This window comes from Chiloscyllium plagiosum, unplaced genomic scaffold (assembly GCF_037043375.1).
Source record: "Chiloscyllium plagiosum isolate Xiang-an unplaced genomic scaffold, Cpla_swu_hap1 HiC_scaffold_18, whole genome shotgun sequence".
In the NCBI taxonomy this organism is placed as follows: Eukaryota; Metazoa; Chordata; class Chondrichthyes; order Orectolobiformes; family Hemiscylliidae; genus Chiloscyllium; species Chiloscyllium plagiosum.
In genome coordinates, this window is record NW_028270156.1 from 40,914,353 (window position 1) to 40,941,322 (window position 26,970).

Sequence of the window (26,970 nt, forward strand, 5' to 3'; positions counted from 1 at the left end):
CTCATGTCCTGTTTAAAACTTTCTCCTCTCACCTGAAAAATATGCCCTCTAGTTTTGAACTCTGCCACCCTAGGGAAAAGGCCCTTGCTATTGACCTTATCTCTGTCCCTCATTTTATAAACCTCTATGTGGTCACCCCTCAACTTCCTATGCTCCAGTGAAAAAAGGTCTTAGCCTATCCAGCCTATTTTTATAACTCAAACCCTCCATTCCCAGCAACACTCAGGTAAATTCTTTCTGGACCCTCTCCATTTTAATAATATCCTCCCTATAGCAGGCTACATGCTGTACTCCAGAAGAGGCCTCACCAATATCCTGTACAAGCTCAACATGTTCCAACTCTTAAACTCAATGGTTTGAGCAATGAATGTAAGAGTGCTACACACCTTCTTAACCTGTGATGCAAATTTCAGAGAATTGTGTACCTGAATTCCTAGATCTCTCTGTTCGACAACTCTACCCAGGACCCGACCATGAACTGTATAAGTCCTGTGTTACCAAAATGCAATATCTTGCATTTAACCAAATTAAACTCTGTTTGCCCCTCTTCAGCCCATTGACCCAATTGATCAACATCTCTTTGTAATCTTAAACAACCTTCTTCACTGTCTACTATACCACCATTTTTTTCTAGTAAGGCCTATCTCAATATTGAGAGCATCTCACTTCATCTTATATGCTTTTGCTGTGTACTATGGTGAGTTTCTTGCCAGGCAATGGCAAGATGATAATTTGTGGAGACTATACCTTGTTGAGCTCCTTGTTAAGATCTTTTTGCCAAAACTAGAGGGTATAGGTTTAAGGTAAGAGGGGAAAGATTTGAAAAGGTGTTGAGGGACAACCTTTTCATGCAGAGGTGGAAGCTGATACAATTACAACATTTGAACGGCATCTGCATGGGTATATGAATAGGAAGGGTTTAGAGGGATATGGGCCAAATGCTGGCAAATGGGGCTAGTTTAATTTAGGGTATCAGGTTGGTATGGACACATTGAACTGAAGAGTCTGTTTATGTGCTGAACAACTCAATGACTCTGTAATGTCACAACTCATTGATATCTAGTTTCCCATCTTGCCAAGTGCACCAAACAAGCTAGACATCAAGAATTCTTGACATGGAAGTCACAGCAAGTACCAGTGGACTTAAGCTTGCCACTTACTCTGAATAACCTCCATGCTGGATGCCAGGCACCAATATTCTATGTTACAGTCCATGGGCACTGGTTGCACACACCCCACATCATGGACATTGGCATCCAATATGCGCCAGCTTCTAAGAACACATATAGCACACCTCTAATCCATTTACAGGAGACTCTGCAGTTCAGTAGTGCACCTCGGGCTACACCAGTAACCATCACTGTAATGCAGCAATGACAGTGTGTGCTCAGGGGCACACATCCAGCCCATGGACTGGACCAGCCTGTATCTCTGAGCTTTTCACTCAGTCTCATTGCACTCACTCACTCTGAGCCTAGCTAGATGCTCACAGCATCCTCACCTTGTTTTTCCATGTCTTTGTGCTTTTGCCTACTTAGCTAGAAATATGAGGGTCATATATTTCTGCCTTGTCTTGGTATTTAGCACAGACACAAAAGCAAGAAGCTGGTCATGGTTGGCAGAAGGCCTCAGCCAAATCAAGGGAGATAACTTTCGCTCAGGAGGCCCTGGCAGAATAAGTCAACAGTAGAATCTGATGCCAATCTAGGGGTTTTGATACAGTCAGGCAGTACTTGGAGCGGTAAGAGTCAAGAGTCTCTCATTAGCCTTCTTCCTTCAGAGCAGTGCATTCTTCCTGTTGGCTGAGACCGCTCTAATTTGGGTGGCAACTTTAGACCAGAGTGGCATTGTCTGGTGTCTTGGCATCCACTGCTGGGGCTGGGGAAAATGAAGTGCACCATCCCATCCAGAAGGATGCAAGTCACTGCCTGAAAAGTGGAGTACCAAGCTTCCCCCTATCTACCATGTCCTTGGCAAATATCGGGAACTGTGCAGGGTAGCTCCGGACTGACAATGCTTGTCCAGTTGCACAACCTGTTTTTCAAAAATAGTATGGGGGTGCTAGTGTGTTTGTGTGTGTGTGTGGGGGTGGGGTGCGGTGTGTGGGGGTGGGGGCTGGTGGTGCGGTGGTGATGTACCAGTTTTGCAGCAGATATCTGGTGAATGGTGAATTGTTCCACGATTGGCATGTGGTAAGATGGAGATAGAATAGGATGTAAGGGATGACATAGCGGTGGTCAGATAGTTAATGAGGTGCAGTTGGTAAGAAACAACAAGAAATCTTGCTGGCATTTGCAGCAAAAATCCCTTTAAAATCTCAACCCAACTCACACAAAGCCAAAATAAGACTTAGCCCTATGTTTTATCTGACTCTTCCTTTCTTGCTTAACTGCTCTCATGATATTTTCCATATACTCCTGCATAAAGATGAGATGATGGCATAATGGTAATGTGACCAGACTAGTAATCCAAAGCCTTCTCTAATGCTCTGGCAATGTGGTTTACACCATGATCATTAATAGAATTAAAACTAGGCTTGACCATGAAACTATCATTGACTGATTTGTCTCAAAGCCCATCTGGTTTACTAATGTCCTTTAAGAAAGAAAACATGCTATCCTCACCACATCTGGCCTACAGTAATGTGATTTGTTTTGAAATGATATAATAAGTCTCTCAGTCCAAGGGAATTTGGAGATGAACCACAGTGCTGGCCTTAACAGTGACACCCTAATCCTATGAAGAAGTTATAATAATCCCCTTCATCTCTCCAGAATTCAGAAGTTGAATTTCCTTTTCATTTCAAATCCATTGAAGTTCACACTATGTTAGTCCACCCTTTGTATTCACCCTGCACACTGTGCATTATTACTTTAGAATTTTTAAAATTATCTTCTGCTGAAGTATTGTTGAACACCTCTCTCCAGTTAATTTGCTTAAGCAGATCTCTCATTTTATTGATGTTAGTTCTTTCAAAATTAAACAAATGACTCCCAGTCCTCTGTAAATGCAATCTTATTAAACTGAAGCATTCTGCCACTGTTATTAGCAAAGATATGCTATGACTTCCCTTCCCTGTATGTGCTGCTGACCACCTATTAAGATGTGCACTACCTCTTGTGACTCTGAAGCAATAATGAATTACATTTACCAATCATTCCACATTGCCTTGTAATTCTAATTAATATTTGGCTTATTGAAGTCATTTATTATTACAGATCCTTACTTCATAAGCACCTCTTATCTCTTCATACAGAAAACTGCTGTGCTTTTTATGCTAACCTAGCAATTTGTATTATACAATCTATGTTAATGTTGTCATTCCCATATTAAAGATATCTAACTAAAATCCTATTATTTCACATTTCACAGGACCACATTCTATAGAGTGATGGACAAAATTTTGTTTTGGTCCAATATACGGTTTTTTAATCATCTTAAAGTGCTAGACATTTACATGTTAATCCTTCAAATTTGATTTTAGAAGATACTACAAGCAGATGAAGGTTGCCATTGGTGCAAAAAACTGTGGAAAACCAACTGTTATGACTGCATTTTCTTAACTAAATAAATTGAGAAACAGGTTCTTTTTTCAATATTGTGAATTCCTATAGACTTCTAAAACCCTAGAAGAACCAATAGATGGTTATAAGACTGCACCAAGAATTTGAACAGATTGGTCACAATATTATAGTCTGTCAAAAGAAAATTGATTGACAGGAACAGAAAATGCTGGTCACAATATTATAATCTGTCCATGGAAATTACGAGTGAAATTTATTGACCAATTAGAAAGCTGGTATAAACAAAATGAAAAAAACCAAAAACACTGGATGCTGGAAGTCAGAAACAAAAACAGAAATTGCCAGGAAAACTCAGGAGGTATAGCAGCATCTGTTCAGTTTTGAAGGAGGGTCCGAAATGTTAACTCTGCTTCCTTTCCACAGATGCTGCCAGACCTAAGTTTTCTCAGCAATTTCCGTTTCTGTCAACCAAATTGAGCTGTAATTGTAGGCCTTAACCATCTACAAATAAACTGGGATTTTAAAAAAATTCAACTTGCAGATGAACCAAGTACAGTACTTGAATATTATCACATGACCAGAAGTCTTGTTTACTCAACATTGTAGTTTTGCATTCAGACAGGAGAGTTTTTGTTGTGTGTGTTTGTGTGGCTTTTTGCAGCCAATATATTAGTATTACAGTAAGAAATGAAATACTATTTCACCTAGTTTACTTTATTTTTAGTCAACCTTTTTAGCTATGTTAAGGCACATGTCCATGGCAAGGTTGGCTTTAAATTTCAACTTTCTGGGCAAGAGCTGAAGGTAATACAGTGAAGCAATAGGAGATCTAACAAGAAATGATTTGATGTAATGATCACAGTATAATCAGGTAATTAGATGGAATTAAAGGGACTATGGGCACATGGAGAGAGAGAGATGTTGTTGGACAAAAAACAAATATTGTCATAGAGTCATAGTACTAATAGCATGGAAAAAGGCCCGTCGGCCCATTATGTTAAAGCCAGTCATCAAACATTTACCTACAGGACTCCATTTTTAAGCACTTGGCTCACAGCCTTATATACTGTAACATTTCAAATGTTCATCTAAATACCAGTATACTTTAGATTCTTTATCTGGCTAATGTGTGGTTCAGAATAACATTAATGACAATTCCCATCCCAGCTGATAGTAGTCAAGATTCAGAGATGCCAGTGTTGGACTGGGGTGTACAAAGTTAAAAATCACACAACACCAGGTTATAGTCCAACAGGTTTAAATGGAAGCACACTAGTTTTCGGAGCGCCACTCCTTCAGCCACAACCACCTGATGACGGAGTGTCGCTCCGAAAGCTAGTGTGCTTCCAATTAAACCTGTTGGACTATAACCTGGTGTTGTGTGATTTTTAACTTTGTACACCCCAGCTGAGGTAGACTTGAGACTTTAGAGTAGAGGGGAATGACAATTCACCGATGACAAAAAATGTCATGGAAATAGCTTAGGTGTAATATAGCAGACAATGAGCCAAGGACCTCATCAATGTATGAAGCAATTATTGATGTTAATAGATTCTTTCAATGGAATTTAAAACTTTGTCTTTGCATGAAGGAATACTAAAGAGTATGGAGCCATGTATAAAAGAAAAACACTGGTGTAGATTTGTTCAACAGAAGGCTAGTTTCTGTGCTGCATTGTTCTCTAATTCAATCAGCAGGCTTTCTTCAATGCTAATATAGAAACTGAAATCTGATTGACAGATAGACAGAAGTAAGTAGAACTATTCAGACTCTGGAATAGAAAGCTATACACCAAAATTGTGTTATTTCATTAATGTTGCATAATCTCCTTAAACTGCAGTAGATAACAGCCACAAAGCAAGACTGAAATAAATGAGTGTCATCCTGTTCACTTGCCGAAGTATTAAAGCAAAGGATCATCAAATAGATTGGATGTGTTATTACACCTAACGTACTTCATTTGCACCAATCATATTTGCTGGTCTCAGCTCTATCTTATTTCTACTCTTACATAAAATGGAGCATTTCCGAGGTATTAAATTCAATCAGTGACATTATTTCTTCCAGACACAATGCACACTGCTGAAGTTGTAGCTGGAGTTTGCTTGTTTTTTTTTTGGAGAAACACAAATATACAGTATCAGTCTGTGGCAATGGTCCTACTGTATTTAATCACAATTCACCTTCCCCATTCATTTATATTTTTTTCAATTGAAGACTTCTGACTTCTTTCTGCACACAATTTATATACTTTGATTTAATTAATTTATAACTAGAGTTAAGTTTTAACTCAAGGTGGTGATTGAGGAGTGTGAAGGCTACTGCAGGTACTGAGAGTACCTCAACTACGCGTAAAGGCCGGAAGATATTAACCCTGAGGTCTCATTTATACACTTCAGTTCTGAATCTGGTGGGATCCCATCTCTCCTGAAGAAGGGTTGGAGCCAAAACTGCAATGAGTTAGACTCCTATCAGGACCTCTGGAACTTTGCTCAGGAAGTTATGTACGGGTTGACAGATGGTCAGCAAGGCAACAATTCCTCGGGCTTGGGGAGCTCCGTAATCCTTTCCAGGCCTGAACAACTCCTCCCTTCCTCCCAACTGACAAGAAATCCTAAAAAAAATTGATTTTAAGATCAGCTAGGCCTTGAACTTTATTGCCACCAATTTTTGCTTCTGGTTAAATTGGCAATTGCATCCAGGAACAATAAGGATGAAAGTGAAGACTGCAGATGCTGGAGATCAGAGTCAAGATTAGAGTGGTGCTGGAAAAGCACAGCAGCTCAGGCAGCATCCGAGGACCAGGAAAATCGACTGGGCTCCTGCCTGAAACGCCAATTTTCCTGCTCCTTGGATGCTGCCTGACCTGCTGTGCTTTTCCAGCACCACGCTAATCTTGTTCTCACATTAAGGCTATTAATCCTTTGAGAAACTCAACATGTAGATAAGTCAGTCACATTGATATCATCACATGACCAGAAGCCACATTCATTCTGCATTGCAGTGTCTAAGGCAAAGGATGGGTCAAGAAATTATTCTGATTAGTTTTACTAGTTAAGCTGTATATAATCCCACCAGAACCATCTGACATCTTCATCACACTGTCCTGTATCAAATGGTCTCAGTGAGTGACTGCTTCACACTGTTAAATCACTGATCCTGAAGTGTTGGAAAACAAAAGAGAATTTTCATGTCATCATGTTACATTTAGTGCTACATCTCTGGATTTAGTGTTGCCATCAGCAGTTGCGATTGTGGTCACTTACCTGCAACTAGGGAGAGATTTAGCTGCAGTCAGGGAAAGCAAAAGCTGAACAGAATCAGACCTCGGGGTGACCTGACAAGAGAGGGTCTTTAGATTGAAAGGACCAGGCTGCCTCCTCTATCTCTGCTCCTTTACCTGCTACTCACCAAAGCTCATTGTTATGAAGTTGAAGGCATGTACTGTACCTTTAAGAGAGTGAAAGCTGTTTTACACTGAAAGCTTGTAGACACCTGTCATGTGACTGACTAGTATTCTCAGTGTACTGGAAAATTGAAAATTTGAAATAATTGGCTGAGTACCTGAGTTTTGGTTGCTATGTTTTTACAAGAGTTCAAATTTATCCAATCAGTTTAAATTATGCCCCAAGATACTAAAATCCAATCGCATTTGAATTTTACTATTTTGTCAACATTGAACCAATGAGACAATCTGATGTTTGGGTATAAAGAAGCAGACATTTTGAGCATTAGCCAGAGAGAGTGTGACCAACTGCCATCGCTAGGGTAACTGTGAGCAAAACACTCTCTATCCAGGTACCTCTTTCATGTGAAACATCTTTGCAGCAAAAGACCAAAAATGACCCAGGGAGATCAACAGCCAGAGGAATGAGGACACAGGAGATGACAGCTGCCGTCTGGTTTTGAAAATTAAGTTGATGTAATTTTAATACAGGTGGTTTTTGGAACAGTGGATTGTTATCGAGTTGGAGGCAGATAACAAGCAGTCAGGAGAAAGGAGGCTTAGAGTTGTAAATAGATGCTGTTTAATATTCACTTTTAGAGTTAGAGAATTAATCGATATATTTTCTTTAAATAGTAGAATTTGGGAGTTCTCTGTCATTCATACTTTAACAGATTATGAAGCAAGGTAAGCTTTTCTGGGTGCTTGGTTTAATTAGCAGAGGGGTTCACTATTGTGTCATAACATCATACACTACTGCACTCTCTGTTACCAGTAACATCTTTCCTCACTCGAACTGACCCTCCCCAACCCCTGATACCACTCGTGCTGGATGGCCTCTGCACTGCCTAATCACTCACTCATGACACCTCCCGACCTGCAGCAAAAGTAATAAGCTATAGCACCCACTTTCTTCTCCAGTAATACCTGCCTGCCTCTCATTCCAGAACGAAAACCGTTCCCAATAGCCATAAAGAGTCAACACAGGTGGTGAGCCACACAACATTCAGCTCTTCATTCCTTATGTGGAGATAAGAATCCAGAGTCTGACCACCCAGAGTGGCTGGCTGACTACATCCAAGCCCAGGACCTGGATCAGAGACTGCCCTTGACTCACTGTCAGGGCCCCATGAACAACAATTATCCCCCTTGATTTGACCAAGGGCCGCTGACAACCATGACAAGCTTCCTTTCTTTGTCTCTGTAAATGTTAAAACAAGGCGAATGTAATATAAGCTTCAAATCTTCTTGCTAATGGGGCAATGTGCTCAAAGGTAAGGCAAAGCCATGTGAGATGGGGCTGCTACGAACTTCCAGATTGACTGAGAAATATGAGCTCTGAAACAATAAGTTACAGCCTGGCCCAGTCCATGAGCTGGTTACAAAGTATCCTTGCTGCAGCATTACATTGAGGGTTGCTGATGTAGTCCGAGATGTAACACTGAACCGGTTAACAATAATATGGTGATGAAATAATGTCTGGTGTTTGAATAACTTGGGTTTTAAACCAGTGCATTGCAGAGCCAATTAGAGAATAAGCTATCGTGGATTTGGTATTGTGAAGTAAGAAGGCATTAATTAATAATCTTGTTATGTGGGGTCTTTTTATGGAAGAGCATTCTTCCATAGATTAGAAAATGAAGTAGTCCAATCCAAGAGTACGGTCCCAAATCTAAACAGAGGAATCTTTGGAGGAACGAGGGATGAGTTGGCAACACACGTCGGATAATTTCATTAAAAGGCATGAGAGTCGATAGACAATGGCTAACATGCAACAGAAAAGAGAGAAAATGGGGAATCACAGACCAGGGGGCATAACATCAGTAATTGGGAAGTTATCACTCTATTTCAAATGTTGTGATAACAGGGCATTTCAAAATCATCATTGGGATTAGACAAAGTTAACATGGCTTTATGACAGGGCATCTGTTTGACAAACCTTCTGGTGTTTCCTTGAGAATTCAAATAATAAAGGTAAGGGATGGCCAGTGGATATTTGGTGCATTTGTGTTTTCAGAAAGCTTTTGATGAAGTCCTATGTAGGAGTTAGTGTACAAAATTAAAACGCTTGAGATCGGGCTATTTGAACAAACAGTTATCCGAACAAAATACTCCCCACCCATCTCATTCAGATAATCGAGGTTCTTATGTATATATATTAATGAACTGATGAGGGAATCAGATTTAATATTTCCAAGTTTCCTGATAACACAAAACTAGGTGGAATTTAAATGGTAAGAAGAAATAAAGAAGTGTCAAGGTGCTGAAGGGGTGGCATAGTGGTAATGTCACTGGACTAGTAATCCAGACCCCAGTGCAAACCAGGGTAAAGATCTGGGGAAATCAGTTTGAATCCCACTAATGACAATTTGTAAAATTTGAATTCAATAAAAAATCTGGAATGAAAAGCTGCCCTAATGGCAATCCTGTAACTATTATCATAAAAACCTATCTGGCTCACTATTATCCCTTAGAAAAGGAAATCTTTCATCCTTGCTTGGTCTAGCCTACATGTGACTCCAGACCTACATCAATATGGTTGACTCTGAAATGTCCTCTGAAATGGCTGAGCAAGCCAATCAGTTTAAAGGTAACTAATGTTGATTTTCCCAACAATACCCATATCCCATTACAAAAAGATTACCGTACATGCTCAAGTAATAGTCAAGTTTTTTGACTACTTTTAAAAGTTAAATTTATGCAGTCAAGTATCACATGGATACTACTTTTGAGGGACTGAAATTCATGACTGTCAAAATTCATTCTGTATCATTAGCTGAAGCCCAATTGATCTGTAAATGAATAAAGAAAAAGGAACAAATTTTGAAAACCCGTTCCACCTTCCCCTCACCACGTTGGAGCAGAACTCAACAGCCAGCAGACTGGAAGACCGGGAGTGGAGCAGAACAACTGACCGACTGGAAAGCTGGACCAGGAAGTGAAGGCCTGCACACTGACTCATAAACATTGATCTGTTATCTGTGAAGAAGTAGTGTCGACTTTTACGCAAGATAAACAGAAAATTCCAGGTTAGTTGGCCATAAATAGGGGACTTTTACATGAGATCGACTATTATTCAAGTGTGTATATGGTAGTTAAGTGAATGGGCAAATATATAACAGATGCAGTTTAGTGATTTTAACAAGGTCAGCTAGGTGGATCTCATAGAATATGAGTTCCTTGATTTGGGCTGTTAATCTGGTCCAGTCAGGGAACCCTGAAAAAGAGGTTTGTCAGACCTTTTTCAAAAATTAATTCATAGGATCAGTGTGTCACTGGCTGGGCTAGTATTTATTGCTCACCTCTAATTGCCCAGGGGACAGTTGAGAGTCAACCACACTGTTGTCCATCTAAAGTCCATTGTAGGCCAGACTAGGTAAGGGTGGCAATTTTCTTCCCTAAAGGCCATAGTAAACCAGATGGGCTTTTCGTGACAATGGTATCATGGTCATCATTAGACCCTTAATTTTTTTATTGAATTCAAGTTCAACAGTGATATTTAACCACAGGTCTCCAGAGCATTAGCTGAGTTTTATTAGTCCAATAAATACTTCTAGGCATTCTGATATTCTGAGAGCTGACTCTGAGCAAACTGGACCAGTGTCAAGGACATTCAAGGGCATAGATAAGGAGTGACTTGGTGACAGGATACTGGCCTCTATGGGGTTATTTCATGCAGTATAATGTGAATAAACATGAAGCTATCCACTTCAATAGGAAAAACAGAATGGCAGAGTACTATTTAACTAGCAATAGATTTGGGAAATGTTGACGTCTGAAGGGACCTAGATGTCCTTGTACTTTAGTCATTGAAAACAAGCAATTAGGTAGACAAATCGCCTTTACTGCAAAAGAACGTGTCATGACAGTTGTGTAGAATCTTGGTGAAGAAGTGAGGACTGTCGATGCTGGAGATCAGAGTCGAGAGTGTGGTGCTGGAAAAGCACAGCAGGTCAGGCAGCCTCCGAGGAGCAGGAGAATCGATGTTTCGGGCATAAGCTGAATTCCAGATGAAGGATCAAAACATCGATTCTCCTGCCCCTCAGATGCTGCCTGACCTGCTCTGCTTTTCCAGCACCACGCTCTTGACTAGAATCTTGGTGAGTGTACACTGGAGTATTGTGTGCAGCTTTTATCCCTTTACTTAAGGAAGGATCGTCCTGTTATTGACAGAGTGCACCTGACTGATTTCTAGAATGGGAAAGTAAAGTTTCCATAGTCCTACCAGACCACAGGGTTGCTCTCTCAATAGCGGGAGAGATGGTAGTAGTAGTTTAACCTGAGGGTCCCCACATCTTGGATGAGGGGAGAGGTTGAGAAGGAAAATCGTTATGGTATTTTCAGCCAGTAAGTGGCATAACTCTGCATCATAAACCAGCGATCCAGTCAACTGAGCTAACGGACTGTCACATTCCATAAATATTCTATGACTAATGATTGAGTCAACTAAGTCGATATTAATTTGAGTTTCGAAGAATGAGAAGAGATCTCATTTAAATAACCAAAATTAAGACAGGGCTGGAGAGAGTGGATGTTGGAATAATAATATTTCCCCAGTCTAGGATTCTAGATCAAGGGGCACAGTCTCAGGATGACATTGTAGGCCATTTAGGTGGAGATAAGGAGAAATTTCTTCACCCAGAATGTGATGAACCTACAAATTCTCTACCAAATTAAGCTGTGGAGGCCAAGTCACTGAGTAAATTGCAGAAAGTAATAGGTAGATTTCCAGAATATTAAAAATATCAAAAATGCGAGGCATCGCATTTTGGTAAAACGAACAAATGCAGGACTTATACAATGAATGGTAAGGCCCTGGTTGCGAAGTTGAACTGCGAGACTTATACAATGAATGGTAAGGCCCTGGTTGCGAAGTTGAACTGCGAGACCTAAAGGTTCAGATACATAATTCTGTGAAATTTGCATCATATCTATTCAGGGTGATTATGAAGGCGATTAGCATGTTTGCCTTCATTGCTCAGGTGTTTAAGTACAGGAGTTGGGATGTCATGTAAGGTAGTACAGAGTGTTGTTGAGGCCTCTTCTGGAGTACTGTGTACAGTTCTGGTCACCCTGCTATATGAAGGATATTTTTAAATTGGAGAGGGTTACCAAGATGTTACCAGGAATGGAAAATTTGGGTTACAAAGATAGGCTGGGACTTTTTTCACTGGAGCGTAGGAGATTGAGGGTTGATATTATAGAGGTTTATAAAATGATGAAGGGTATAGATCAGGTGAATAGCAAGGGTCTTTTCCTAAGAATGAGGGAGTTCAAAACTGGGGGGCATATTTTTAATGTGAGAGGAGAAAGATTTAAAAAGGACACGAGGGTTAACTTTTTTTTACACAGCATGGAACGAAATGCCAGAGGAAGTGGTGGATACAGGTACTGTTATAATATTTAAAAGACATTGGATAAGGACATGAATAAGAAATGTTTGGAAGGATATGGATGAAATGCAAACAAGTGGGACTAGATTGGGAACAAGAGCCAAAAGGTCTGTTTCCATGATGTACAACTAGATGATCCTTTGAGTATGGTGAGAAAGCAGGAGATTGGCATTGAGAGAGGATCAATCATGATCATATTGAATGGTAAAGCAGACACTTTGGGCCAAGTGGCCTATTCTTTCTGCTTTATTCTTTGTGTCATGTATCTAAAGTGAGAGCACCTACCCAAATTCCCCAAGCTCCGAGACTTGCATCTCAACAAGCAAGAGGGGATGAAACTATTGCATAACTAGCATAAAGGTGTAGCACAACCTCAGCAAAGAGGTCAGTCACGCATCACACAATGGGAACATTGTTACACACACTGGTATTCAAAGTCTCATTTTGTCCAGGTCTTATAGTTTTAGAATATCCAATCGAGCAAAGTTGAGGAAGAGCATGAAAGAAAACAATCAGACAATGACTGGGTGGTGATACACAGGACAACTATCAACATATTAACAATAAACAGCCAAAGAAAAACTCTGCATCTCTAGAAGGTTGCACCAGAATAAGGTCTGGAAAAGTTGCTGAAGTGATATATAGACTTTAATACTTGTCTGTGCTTGTAAACTTTATAGTCCCACTCTCTGGATAAAAGTAAAATTAGTTATACAATGTTTGTGTTTTCACTGTAGCATCCCAAGAGCTATTTTTATCAAATCAAAAGGATTTTTAGTTATTGCTTGATAACGATGAGCCAAATACCTGGATGTCATCTTATGTCCAGGAACCCCATTCAGTCTGCTTCACAGCATCTGGCAAAGGATGTTTCCAGAAATTACCCATTAGTGTCTACACTAGTTTTGATGTAAATTGACCCACCAGAGATCTTCAAATAAATAGAATTCACATTCCTCATTTGTGTTACACGTGGTAGCACAAGCAATTACCACAAACGGAGATATAGCTCTGCTATTTAAATTAAGTCATGGCTCACCTGGGTAGAAACACTTTCTGTGTCTGAATTCAGGCCAGTAAAGATGATGTAGGGCCAGACCTATTGGGATGGCCATCAAACTGCTCCCAACAATGCATTTTCACTGCAGGAGACTGCATGGCGAGGTTAACATGAGTCCTTATATTTGTGTTCTTGTGATGTAGTATTTACAAAAGTTTCATTTTTTTCCTCACATGACTCTAAATTGTCTGCACTAAGACACCATTTCCTCATGTTGCTAAACATATCTGGTTATCTTTCTTATTGGAGGGAATATCCAATCTTTTGCAGCTGGAGGTCAGATACCGATGACAAAAGCCACGAATAAGATTGCACAATAATGAAGCCCAGACAACCCCCGTCCACACCAAATAGGAAACTGTAACAGTTAACCCACCTCTCACCATTTTCCTTTAATCATGTTGCATCTCCTTTTCTTAAACCTTGTCCCATTGAATCCTATTTTAAACACTTGAATTTGATACTAATTTTACAGAGGACTAAGTGCAATGTAACAAAAAAGAACAAATGGAAGCCTAAAACATTTTTCAGTTTAAGATCAGCTTGCATCATAAGGCCATCTAGTATTAATGCCCACGGTACCTTGAAGAGGATGTATAGAACATACATGAACAATCCAAATCCATACACAGGTATGATCTGGGCCATGAAGCTTTTGTTGCCACCTCCACTGTTGCCTCCTTTTGCCTTGATTGCTGTTTCTGCCTGGTGGGACCCAGGGAAATGAGGATGCACTGACCATTGTTGCTTCTGTTGTGAGACCTTTGGGCGTTGCATCATGGGAGAAAATCGATTAAGGTTTGCTGTGAAATAAAACCAAAAACAGTTAATGTGACATCTCTATTGTCAATTAGCAATGGTGCATTTCATTTTGTTCAAAGAATGGATTCTGATGTTTGCAAACCTGTTATAAGAATACCCAATCTTCAAAACTGTTTTTACTGGTGCAATCTCTGATTGTTATTAGTCTCATTTGATAATGAGTACATGGTGTAACATCAAGTCATGTCTGGATCTGAATCTAGGTTGGTGTGAATAGAGTTAGGAATTAGTTGCAAGAGTAAGTAATTCACTAGCAATGTGTAGCATTATTAAAGAGGTGAGAGGGTATTCCTTTGATAGGATATATTGGTCTTGGTCTTGGAGGGAGTGCAGCATAGGTTTATCAGAATGATACCTGGTCTAGGTAAATTAGGAGTGTACTCTTTGGCACTTAGAATGTTAAAAGATGATTATCTTTTCAAAATATTAAGGGGATCAGATACAACAGATCGAGAGAAATTTTGAAGTTGGAGAGCCAAAGACTACGTGGGCATAAACTTTTCCGGTATGAAATTAGGAAACACTTCTATAATCAAAGGACAGGATCTTACTTCCAGGACTATTGATGTCAGATCAATGGTTAATTTTAAATCTGAGATCAAGAAAGTTTTGTTAGCTAAAAGTTTGGGTTAGATTCCCTACAGTACAGAAACAGGCCATTTGGCCCAACAGGTCCATACTGACCCTCCAAAGAGTAACCCACCCAAACCCATTCCCCTACCCTATTATTTACTCCTGACTAATGCAGCTAACACTATGGGCAATTTAGCATGGCGGCTTCACCTAACCTACACATATTTGGACTGTGGGAGGAAACCAGAGCAAACCCACACAGACACGGGGAGAATGTACAAACTCCACACAGTCGCCTGAGATGGGAATCGAACGCAGGTCCCTGGTACTGTGAGGCAGCATTGCTAACCACAGAGCCACCATGCCATGAATGGATATGTGGTAATGGTGAGTATGTGGAGTTAGATTGTAGATCATCTGTGGTTTAGTGCTCCACAGAACAGGCTCAATGAGTGAACTGGCCTACCTTTGTCCCGATTTTCTAACGTGATGTATTCAACTTCTTGAAGATAAAACCAAATATGTGATCTAATTAGCTTGCTATAATTACTCAAACAATATTTGAAATTTTACTGTCTTTTAGTGAAAATAATTGCCTTAAATAATGTTTCTACAACACTAAACAGAAAATAAAAGTGTTTTATTGTTTGACGTAAATAGACTGCACTTGGTTTCAGTCAAGGTATGTTTTCCTGGAGGGGAAAAGCAGGCTAACCAAAGCTGGAGCATCCTGAATAACAAAAACAATAAGGAGTAAGGTGAAACAGAAAAAAAGGGTGTCCGTGACCGATACCAGGTCGATAACACACATTAGAACCAGGTTAAATGTGTAGAAGATCAGAATGAAATCATAAGAGTGCACAGGTAGCGTATGAGAAGACACTACCAGCTAATGTAAAATGAAATCCTGGGTTTTCTATAGGTATTTAAGTGGCACCGTATATGTGTAGAAAGGGGGCGGGTTATGGAGTTAAAGAGACAAAAGGGAAATAAAGTACGGATGCAGACATACCAAGGAAGAAAATTCTGCCAAGTTATAGTGAATAATGAGATAGTTGAAATACTGGTTGGATGAAATATTAGTAAAAGAGAATTTTTTTTAAAAAACTGTAAATAAAGTTGATAAACTACCAGGACTAGATGTGATCTGTCTCAGCTGGTTGAGATACAAAAAGGTAAAAATAGTGGGGGACCTGTCATAATCTTCCAATCCTCATTAGGTACAAAAGTAATACCTGATGATCAGTGGAAATATTACAATCTTGTTTAAAAATGTGTAATGATTAAAATAAAACACGTCTGTTAGTTTTTTCATGAGATTACAAAGGGTTGGTGGGGATTTTTTAAAAAAACCATTCATTCATGGGATGCGGGCATTGTTGCCTGGGCTAGACTTTATTGCTCAACACTAGTTGGCCCTGAGAAGGTTTTGGTGAGCTGCCTTCTTGAACTACTGCAGTCCATTTGCTACAGGTACATCCACAATGTCTTTAGGGAGAGAGTTCCAGGAATTTAACCCAACGACAATCCTGTGGCTCTTTGCTGCCACACTTGATCAAATGCAGCTTTGTGGTCAAAGCAGTCACTCCTACATCAACTCTGGAATTCAGCTCCATTGCCAACTAAAGGCTGTAGTGAGACCAGGAGCTGAGGGACAGTTTGAACACAAACTGAACCAATATGCAGGTTATAGTGAAAAAAGTGCTGCTTAATAGTACTATTGTTGAAGAGAGTGGATGTTGTGCTAATCAAGCAGACTGTTTTGACTTGGTGTCAAACTTCTTGACTGTTGTTGGAGCTGCATTCATCCAAGCAAGTGGGAATTATCCCATCTCTTAATTGATCAGTTCCAGAGGGAACTGAAGGACAGTATTGGCTGAGTTAGATTTCACTGGGTTAGTATCTAGTACTTGTAACCATATCTTGATATCACAAAAGGAATTAAATTGGCTAAAGATGGCATCTGTGTTGCTTCAGCCATTTGAAAGAGGCCGTATGGATCATCTACTCAGCATTTCTGGCTGACATTATTGCAAATGCTTCAGGCTTCTCATTTGATGTGTTGGGCTGCCCCAGAAATGAGTATGGGGATGTTTGTGGAGGCTCCTCCTCCAGTGAGTTAATTGTCCACCTCTATTCACCAATCTCAATGCAAATACAACCAGCTGTCCTTGCAGAATAATAGTTGCTCCAAGTCCTGTCCTTTTGGCATTACATTGGAAGGTGACTTTTTCATTTACATTGCTTGGCTTGAGAAGAAGGTATCTCTTGATATGCAATAACTTTCGTTGCAAACATGTTGGAACAAATAGTCATTTGAGGAAGATGCTTTGAAGTGACTTTATAATCAGACTCCACTGTCACTTTGTCTCTCCCAAACAGGTATTGGTTAAAATGCTCAAACACAAAGCAAGATCCAAGCATTCTTCCAAAATGTGTTAACAAACTGGCTATAAAGACAACTGGCTATCCTCGCTGTGTAATAGTAGATCCCAACTCCTGTTTCAATGGCTTACACTACAAGGTGACATCATCATTGATATTGTACCTCAGTATGGCATTGTCTTCACTAGTTGTTTGATTCTAGCAACACATCCTTATTTTTCTCTGCCCAGTGCAACTACACATCCTTAGCAGTGACCTTGCCCAGAGGTCGCACTTTCATGACAAATTATGTTGCTAAATAACGTTGCTAAATAACTCACAAATCCAACAAGTTGTTGTCCTACTTTCAGATCTATTGGTTGTTGCACCATGGCTACAGCGCTCATCTCACTGGGATCCAGATAAAGTTATTTTGCTGTCAGTTTCTGACTGTTGTATTTGTCTTTGGGCATCTTTAATTGTAACTTTTTCTCATTTAGCTTCAGGTTCATCTGAAGAGCTCTCCATAGCAGTCACTCTGGTTTCTGATTGTGGTCTCTGATGCCTTCTTCCATCTTGTTTCATACCTTCATAGACTCGCAGGTCATCCTCAATGTCTTTCATTTTTGACAGATGCTATCTATCTCATGCTGTTTGTATGGATACTTGTCTAGGACAGTGGAAATGCCAAATGATATATGCAATCCTCTGTACCTCCCAAATGATGCCCAGAATGTAATTAGAAAACTGGAACAAAAATAGAAATTGCTGGAAAAGCTCAACAGGTCTGGCAGCATCTGTGGAGAGAGTTAATGTTTTGGGTCCAGTGATCCTTCCTCAGTTCTGTCACTTGATGCCCTCCTTCTACAATCATCACTACAACAGTCACAAGATATTTATCATCTTTGAACTAAAGATGCCAACTTATCATATGTAAACTAATTCATTGTAATCATTGGAGAAAATCTTTAGTCATCTCTACAGACTTGCTCGAGATAAAACTACATGCAAGATGATGATTGACAACCTGAAAGCTTCTGCACATGTCAATACATTTCTTGAAAGTAAGTTCCTCCTCTCCCAGCAGATGCGTTCTCATGACAGGATCATTTATACCTTAAACAATCCTATCTCTGATGAGATCACTTTTTAATTGTCCAAAGTAACAGGATTCACCTCGATGTCTCAGTGCAGCCACCTACTGGTCAATAATCTCTCTCTCCCCTAGAGCTCTGACATTGAACAAATACCATTCATAAGTAACAGTAAATGAGCTGCAATGTGTGCCTTCAAAGTCCGCAAAATCTCTTCTGTCTGACTTTACTGTTTGTAGCTGAGTTTTGTCATGTGACAAACTACCACAATTTAATCCTTTGTTGTGCTTGTCCCTGATAAAACAATTGCAGGTTGAAAACAAGCCTATATAGAAACTACCAATAAATAAATGGCATCTCAAAAAAGATAGATTGAAAAAGAACAAAACAATTAGTTAGAATTCACAGTGTGCTTATTACAACAATTAGACTATATTTGTCTTAAAGCCTCAGGGTAGGTTAACATAGATCCTTCTTAGCAACTGAATAATTCATTATGCTTTATACAATAAATCATTCTTGTCCTTTATAAAACATTGACGCTCTAAGTTATTGTGAGCAATGGCTATGGTGAATTATTAACAGTGATCCTTTCCTAGAATTATTTTGCCAATCACTTTTCATAATTTTCCAGACTTCAACTGGGTTTTGTCATGGAACCATGTCATCAAAGTATCCTCATTCCCACTCCATTGTACTCATTTAACAGCTGAGAAAGATTCATGCAATCTGCTTCTTATCTGAGAGATAATTAAGCAACTCTGGTATTGATGACATGTCGAGATCACAGATCTTGACATTTGCTTAAAGCGCAAGTCATTTGTTCTCTTGTATGAACCTTTGACAAAACAGTTTATGGCAATTGTGGAAGCTTTTAAAATAAAATTTAAGTTTTATTTAAAAAAGAAAAATTGAGGAGTTCAGTTTTTCAGCCAGAACTCCTTAAAGAACTCAATAGTGGTGCTATGGCAAAACTGTCACTTTATCAAATCAATAACAACAGATGCAAAAAGACAATCAAATAATCATGGATTTAGCACTGCTGAAACTGCAATATTAATTGCAATGATTAGCAATTGACCCATGTTTGTTTTATAGCTATACACTATAGTATTTAACACAGCCCTAAACAAGCAGGCATTGTGAGACTCTCCAGTACAATTAGGTATAGGCAATAAAATGCTCTCTTTACCAGTGAAACCCACATCTCATGAATGAATAAAAAATGCTTATTATCCATTCCCATCTCTTAAATAATTAAATGACAATATTCTCTAAGTCTATTCATTGCATTTAATTTATGTTTTATATTATAATTAATATCAATGAGGTTGGCATAGATAAATGTTGCCATACCTAACCAATGTAAATGCCTATAATTCCATGAATAGATGAGTATTTTACAGGTAACATCATTACTCCTAGTTCCATTGTAACAACTTTGAAATCTTTCCTTGACCTTTCACTTCCCACTTTATTTCACCTCTTTTACAGTTCTTAATTTTATATCTTTCTAAAAAGAATTGCTCTAAATTTATTTCAAATTACTTACCTTGCTTGTTGACATAACTTGGTCAGCTAATAACATAATAAGCAGCTTCTGCAGCCTTTTTCAATTGACAGAAAGGGTTTTGGCTTTTAATTAAGAATTGGCACAAAAGAAAAGCAATCTTAAAATAATCAGGTGCAGGAAAAACAGAATAAAGAAGTCAAAAGGCCTGGAATTTATAGGGTTTTTTTACAGTCAACTTCCAAAATTCTGTCACTAACAATAATATACTATCTGGTTACTATATCTTCTCAGAGTAATCATTATTCAATTCACTTTCATATGGATGCATACACATACAAGTTACTAGTGGAAATATGTGCATTGTGCTAATGCACTCAATTTATTTGTCATATTTATCTTCTGTAGCTTCACAGCTTCTTGATCACATTTTGTTCATTGCTCTAAGTAAAACAGCTACAAATCAAAACTAAAAATGCAATGACAACAGCAAAGAAAATGGTTATGGGTGGTCTTTGCTTATTTCCTACCTTGTTCCCTGAAGATTGAACTTATGACATTGTACCAATACTTATGTAGAAAGAGGGATAATGTGGGCCACAATCCTTGGTTGTTCACCTTTCTGCCTCAGGGCACTTTGCAAATGTCAGTGATATCCTTATTACTGTTACTCTTCCAATCTTCACATGCCTCATCTGTCCTTGGTTGTTCACCTTTCTGCCTCAGGGCACTTTGCAAATGTCAGTGATATCCCTATTACTGTTACTCTTCCAATCTTCACATGCCTCATCTGTCCAACTGAGCCAGCTGTGTTGCCATGGCCTGGCTCTGGCTGCACCCCCTCAGATGAACCATTACTTCAATTAGTATTAAGAATGTGCTTAGTGTAATAGAATGATCAAATCATTCAGCAAAGAAGGGGGCCTTTCAGAATGTTGTGTTCTTGTCAGCTGACTGCAAGAGCAACTCAGCTAGTCTTACTCCCTTGCCTTTTCCCTGTAGCCCTGTAAATTCTCCCTCTTCATGTGCATTCCCAATTTCCTTTTGAAAATCAGCATTGAACCTGCCTCTATCACACTCTTAAGCAGTATGTTCCAGGTCCAAATCATTCACTGCATTTAAAAAAAAGTTGTATCTCACGTCATTGATTCTCATGGCTCTTCATGACCTTGAACAATTTTATCAATCTCCTCTCAGCCTTCCAAGGTCAACATCCCTAACTTCTCCAATCTCTCCTCATAACTGAAGTTCTTCATCACTGAAATCATTCACATACTTTTGGTTTTCTGTTCTCTCTCTAAACCCTTAACGTTCATCCTAAATTGTGATGCACAGTTATGTCTTTGAGGTCAACCCAGTGTTTCTTCATAACTTCTTTTGTTTTGCATATTTATAAAGTCATATAAACCATTTGCATTTTTAACATTTTGAGTCTGCCCTGTCACCATTCAATAACCTGTTCACATTTACTCCAGGTCTCTGTTCTTTTTTTTAATGTATCCTGAAGGCACAAGTCAGGAGTGTGAATACTCACCACTTGCCTGGATGAATGTAGCACAAACACACTCACTAACCTTGACATCATCCAGGAAAAGCCTGTTTGTTTGGCAACATATCCACAAACATTCACTCCCTCTACCACTGATGCTCAGTAGCAGCTTGAGTAGCATCTGCAAGATAAATTGCAGAGATTCACCAAGTTTCCTTAGACAAGACCTTCTGAACCAATGACCACTACCTAAGGGCAGGAGATAAATGTGAACACCACCTCCTGCAAGTTCCCCTTCAAACCACTCATGATTCTGACCTGGAAATATATCAGTGTTTCTTTAGAAGGAATTAGGGTGCTCTATGCTATTTGTAGTCTAGCAAAGTCTTTTGGGTTGATATGATTGGGAGCCTGATAAATTTTCCCCATTTTAGTATTTGTTTATCTTGTAAACACTAAAAAGCTAAACTATGATCATTTTCCAAAAACTTTGAAGCAGCCAGATTTCTATCTAAATTAAATTTTGTTTGGAAGAACTTACATTGCTCTGTAACTATTATCAATTCGATTTCATCAATAGGAAATGAAGTGCACTATGAGAATTCATCAAATACTAGGTTCATTTTTTGGAAGATTTCCCAACAAGGAAGATTTTCTTTTCTCCTCTCGAAAATATCATCTCTGTAGGGTTATTGTATGTGGTGTTGTGTGAATCTGTTTGTGTTGGTTTAAAATCGAATATATTTCTAATTCCACATTATAGCTTGGATTTGAATTAGTTCTGTCACTTGTTTAAAAATGAGTTTTATTGTATTTAAAAATGGAACAATTTTTGACTTCATCAAAGAAACTTGGTAAAAGTCTCTTTTATTTTGGATAGCATTACAAAAGCAAAACAATTGGCCATTTTGGAGATCGGATCAAAACATTTATTCTAAAAGCAAATACTGTGAATATTTGAAATCTGAAACATTTATTCTATTGTTGTTCTATTGTTTGTGCAACATGTGGCGTAGAGGGTCATGATTCCCAGCGCATTTGTTCTATCACACTTGGAACAACACTGATTCTACACTCATTACACTACACTATGCCGATCTACACTCTCACATTTACTACTGTCTTTGTGTATTCAAACTGTAGGTTTAACATTACAATTAGGCATTTAAAAGAATAAACCATGATCTCTGGCACAGCCTTTAGACCTTTTCCATTGATGCCTTGCCTCATTGCAACAGCATAACATTTGACTCAACATAACCAAGACCACAATGAATTTGCTAATAATATTATAAAGCTTGTATGACAACGTGCATGCATTTGCTGCCTATCTTAGTACTGTTCTTGTATCACATTTTTGTTATCATATTGTTGAAAGATGTTAGAGCACCTGTCTCTTTGACTTATTTGTACTTTGACTTTGATTACATTCCATTTGGCTTGGACGTTTAATTATAGCATATCCAAAAGTTATAGTTCTTTTGTAGATTATCCCAGTTCAGTGTGATTGGGGAAGGCATAAAATACCCCAAAAGAGATTTCCATGCCGATTCTTCTCCCTTCTCTTGACGACATTGGCTTTATGCTAAAATACTTTCACATGCATTGGTTTCTTTCACCCTAATACCCATTTTTCAGCTCTAGTTTACTGTCAATGGACTATTTGGCCCTGGAAGACAACACAACTAATCCTTCCCATCCTGAATTACTGAATTACTGAATATCCAGTTAATCCAGGTAATTCAGCATGGAGAAGATCATTGAAGTTAGACTTCCCTGGCTCAGCAACTCATTCATTCATCCCAGTCAGCAATTGTGATATTAATAAAGAATCATAAACTGAAATAAGACCAACCACTAAAGACTACTTAGTTGCTTGGACGATTAAAAATTTCCTCTGGTGTTGGAGATTGACATGTACTCGCACATCCACAAAAACATTGAAGTATTCAACAATATGAATAAGAGAGAAACATCAAAGGGGTGGCACAGAAGACAAGTACATAGAATGAATATAACATAGCTTCAAGTGAGAGATAGTGAAAAAGAAATCCCAAGTGGATACTCTAGCTTTGGTTTGTTATCTGTGGTATAACAATAAGAAACAATGAAGATAAACAGAAACTCATTTAGCCACCTGTTAATTCATCTCATAGTGATGCTGATGGTGGCCATATAGGGATCACTGACAGACTGTCACTGTTTTCTTACACTATAGCGAGTAATTAGTGCTGAAAATCAACCTATTAATAAACCCCTTAAACACAGTCCCTCAAATTACATTTTGATATTGGGCAGCTTTGAAAGAAAGCTCTTTTCCCTTATTTTGTGTGCTACATAGAAATATTTAAACAAATTATGTCAAAAATTAAAACTTCTCAACTTAACTTTTATTTCCTAATTTCTGGTCCTTAGGGGGAGATGAGAAGTACTTACCTCAACCCCTGCTATTCTGTGTTTGGTTGCTGGGTTACCATTTGTATAAATAACTATTGCAAATGTTAATCTACTGTGTCTACACTTTTATTGCCAGAAGTGAAGGTATTATCAAATGTCACTCAGTATTCATGGTATTAATCTGCATAAGCACCCTGGAGAGTGGAATTTTAAATAACATAAATTGTATCTGATAAGTTTTCTGCCTTTTTGCTCATCAGCTGTGAATAGGTTAATCAATCTGTACAATTGACTACATGGCTGCCAACTCTTCCCATCACTGGGGTATTACCCCTCTTATGGCTGTTAAAATAGGCAATAATTCCACAATTAAATTTATTCCATTATGAGTAAACGCATAATTGGAAATTATTGGTTAGCTGTAAATCGAGTGAGGACTTGACAGTGTTTTTAAAATTGAAAGTCAACGGAAATAATAATTGTTTTAAAAAAGCTAATGCATTCTAAAAGGCAACATTCCAGTTATACTGATTCCATTTACAATTTGCAGTCAATTGCATAAATTTAAACTGAACCAGAGACCTCTCGCACTTGGGTTAATTGTTTCAATAGACTTTTCTTAGCAAATTATCTCAACTTGAAACTTACTTCACCCTTTGAGGCTTATAATACTAACATTTCTGCTAACATTATTTTTTATTTGGGTCTCTGTACAATATCCATTCTCTTATAACTTTACCCTCATTGTGTTCTGTAAGACTACATTTTGTAGAACTGTTACAGAAGAGAATATATTCTTCAAACTGACATTAAGAGTTTTTAAAAATCTGACATGAAATTGAAAGAGTCACATGCTTATGTTGTTAATCCATAGCACTATTAATCCATGCTTTCTCTAATAAGATATTTTAGTTCAATGTGTCTTTTTTGAAAGATATCTTGATGAATATGAAAGTCAGCCTCTGGACTTCTTGGTCCAGTGTTCTGAAACAAGAGTTCCAGCTCAATTTCCATTTGATAGAAATACTTCTACAGCTCAGAGGAGGTCCACTGTATCTGCACTGGGGCTTCGTGCTTCATGTCCCTAGTTTGTAAGTTACTTTCCTGCAGTTTTATGATTAATTCTTCCCTCCAAAAATTCAGTACCATGTGCCTCATGTATTCACTATAGCAAAACATATTTGTTTCCGCAACAACTCTCTGTTTGAAGAGATTTCTTTTAACCTTTCTCGCTTTCTCTTACTGACAATTTTAATGGTTGACATGTCACTAACTCAATAGCAGAAAGTAGTTTTCCTTATTGTTGGGAAAGTGCCCTGTAAATTTCCTAATCTGCTCTCAAAATGGAGTTTCAGATTGAAGTAGAGCAACAAATTGAAGCCAGTAGTTATACTGAATCTAAGATTTGAAACCAGAACTCTAACTGGAACAAAGCATTCCCATATAAACACAATACTAACAAATAGTCTATCAGGTTGACACTATTATGTTGTGTTTTATCTGGTCCTATACAGGAACATTTGTTAAAGAGTCAAGAGAAAACAAATTGTTGCCCCATCAATGTATCCATGCCTTATCAACTTGTACTATTCTAAGATATGTATGTGACTATTAGAAGCACCAAACTGTTAATCTTTCTTGCCTGTGTTACCCAGATTGGACCAGGATCTATATAACAGGGTGATCAGAACCGTACACAATACTCAAAAAGTGGTCTCACCAACGTGCTGTACAACCTCAACATGACGCCTCAAATCCTAAACTCAATGGTCTGAGCAATGAAAGCAAATGTACTAAACGCCTTCTTAATCACCCTGTCTACCTGTAATGCAACTTTCAAAGAACTAAGTACCTGAATCTTTGGATCTCTCTGTTTGACAAAACTACCTAGGGCTCTATCATTAACTGTATACCTCGCATTTAGCCAAATTAAATTCAATCCGCCACTTCTCAGAACATTGGCCGAATTGATCAAGAAGCCTTTATAATCTTGGATAACCTTCTTCACTGACCACTACACCACCAATTTTGCTGTCATCCACAAAACTTACTAACCCTGCCTCCTAAAAATTATCATCCAAATCATTTATGTAAATGACAAACAGAAGTGGACTTAATAGCGACCCCTGCGGAACACCGCTGGTCACGGTCCTCCAGTCTGAAAACAACCCTGCACCACTACCCTCTGTCTCCTACTGCAAAGCCAATTTTGTTTCCAATTGACAGGCTCTCCCTGAATCGCATGTGAACAAACTTTACTGATTAGTCTACCATGTGAAACCTTGTCAAAAGTTTTACTAAAGCCCACGTAGACAATGTCTACCACACTGCCCTCTTCTATCTTTTTGGTTGCGTCCTCAAAAAAACTTGGTCAAGTTTGTGAGACGTGATTTCTCATGTACAAAGCCATGCTGACTGTCCCTAATCAGTTCTTGCCTCTCCAAAAGCATGTAAATCCTATCTCTCAGAATCCCCTCCAACAACTTACCCACTACTGATGTCAGACTTGCAGGTCTATATTTCCCAGGCTTCTACTTCCAGCCTTTCTTCAGTAAAGACATAAATTTTGGGGCACTCCAGTTCTCTGCTATCTCACCCATGGCTGTACGTTACACAAATATCTCTACCGGGGGCCCTGTAATTTCTTCCCTTACTTCCCACAATGTCCTGTGATACACTTGATCAGATCCTGGAGATTTATCAACCTTCGTGTTTTTGAAGACCTCGCCAACATTACCTCTTCTGTAATGTGGACTGTTTTCAAGACATCAATAATTATTACCCTGAGTTCCCTAGCCTCCATTTTTTTTGCCACAGTCAAAACTGACACAAAATATTTGTTTAGGATCTCTCCCATCTCCTGTGGCTCCACACATAGATGGCCTTGTTGATTTTTAAGGGGCCCTATTCTCTCCCTAGTTGCTCTTTTGCTCTTAATGTACTTGTAGAATCTCTCTGGATTATCCTTAATCTTATCTGCCATGATTATCTCATATTCCCTTTTTGCCCTCCTGATTTCTCTCTTAAGAGTGCCCCTACACCCCTTATACTCTTTCAGAGTTTCACTCGATCCCAGTTGTCTATACCTAATATATGACTCCTTCTTATTCTTGACCAGAGCCTCAAAATGTTTATTTATCGATTGTTCCCTGCTCCTACCAGACTTACTCTTCACTCTAAAAGGAACAAAATGTCTCTGAACTTTTGTTATATCACTTTTGAAGGCCACCTGCTTGCCAATCATCCCTTTACCTATGAATAGTCCACTCCAATCAACTCTTGTAAGTTACTGCCTCATA

The 26,970-nt window shown here is 38.7% G+C and overlaps 1 protein-coding gene across 3 annotated transcripts in view; it reads right to left on the reverse strand.

Annotated features, from left to right (window-relative positions):
- The window catches only part of LOC122557791 (protein RIC-3-like), a 95,556-nt gene that overhangs the window by 21,583 nt on the left and 47,003 nt on the right, over window positions 1-26,970 (reverse strand). For 2 of the 3 annotated variants that reach the window (XM_087996533.1, XM_087996534.1), the window contains exon 2: window positions 14,005-14,225. In XM_087996533.1, coding sequence (XP_087852659.1) covers window positions 14,005-14,225 — 221 coding nt within the window. Of the gene's footprint in view, window positions 1-14,004; window positions 14,226-21,359; window positions 21,456-26,970 lie in introns of all 3 variants that reach the window. The other variant, XM_087996535.1, reaches the window with a different exon arrangement.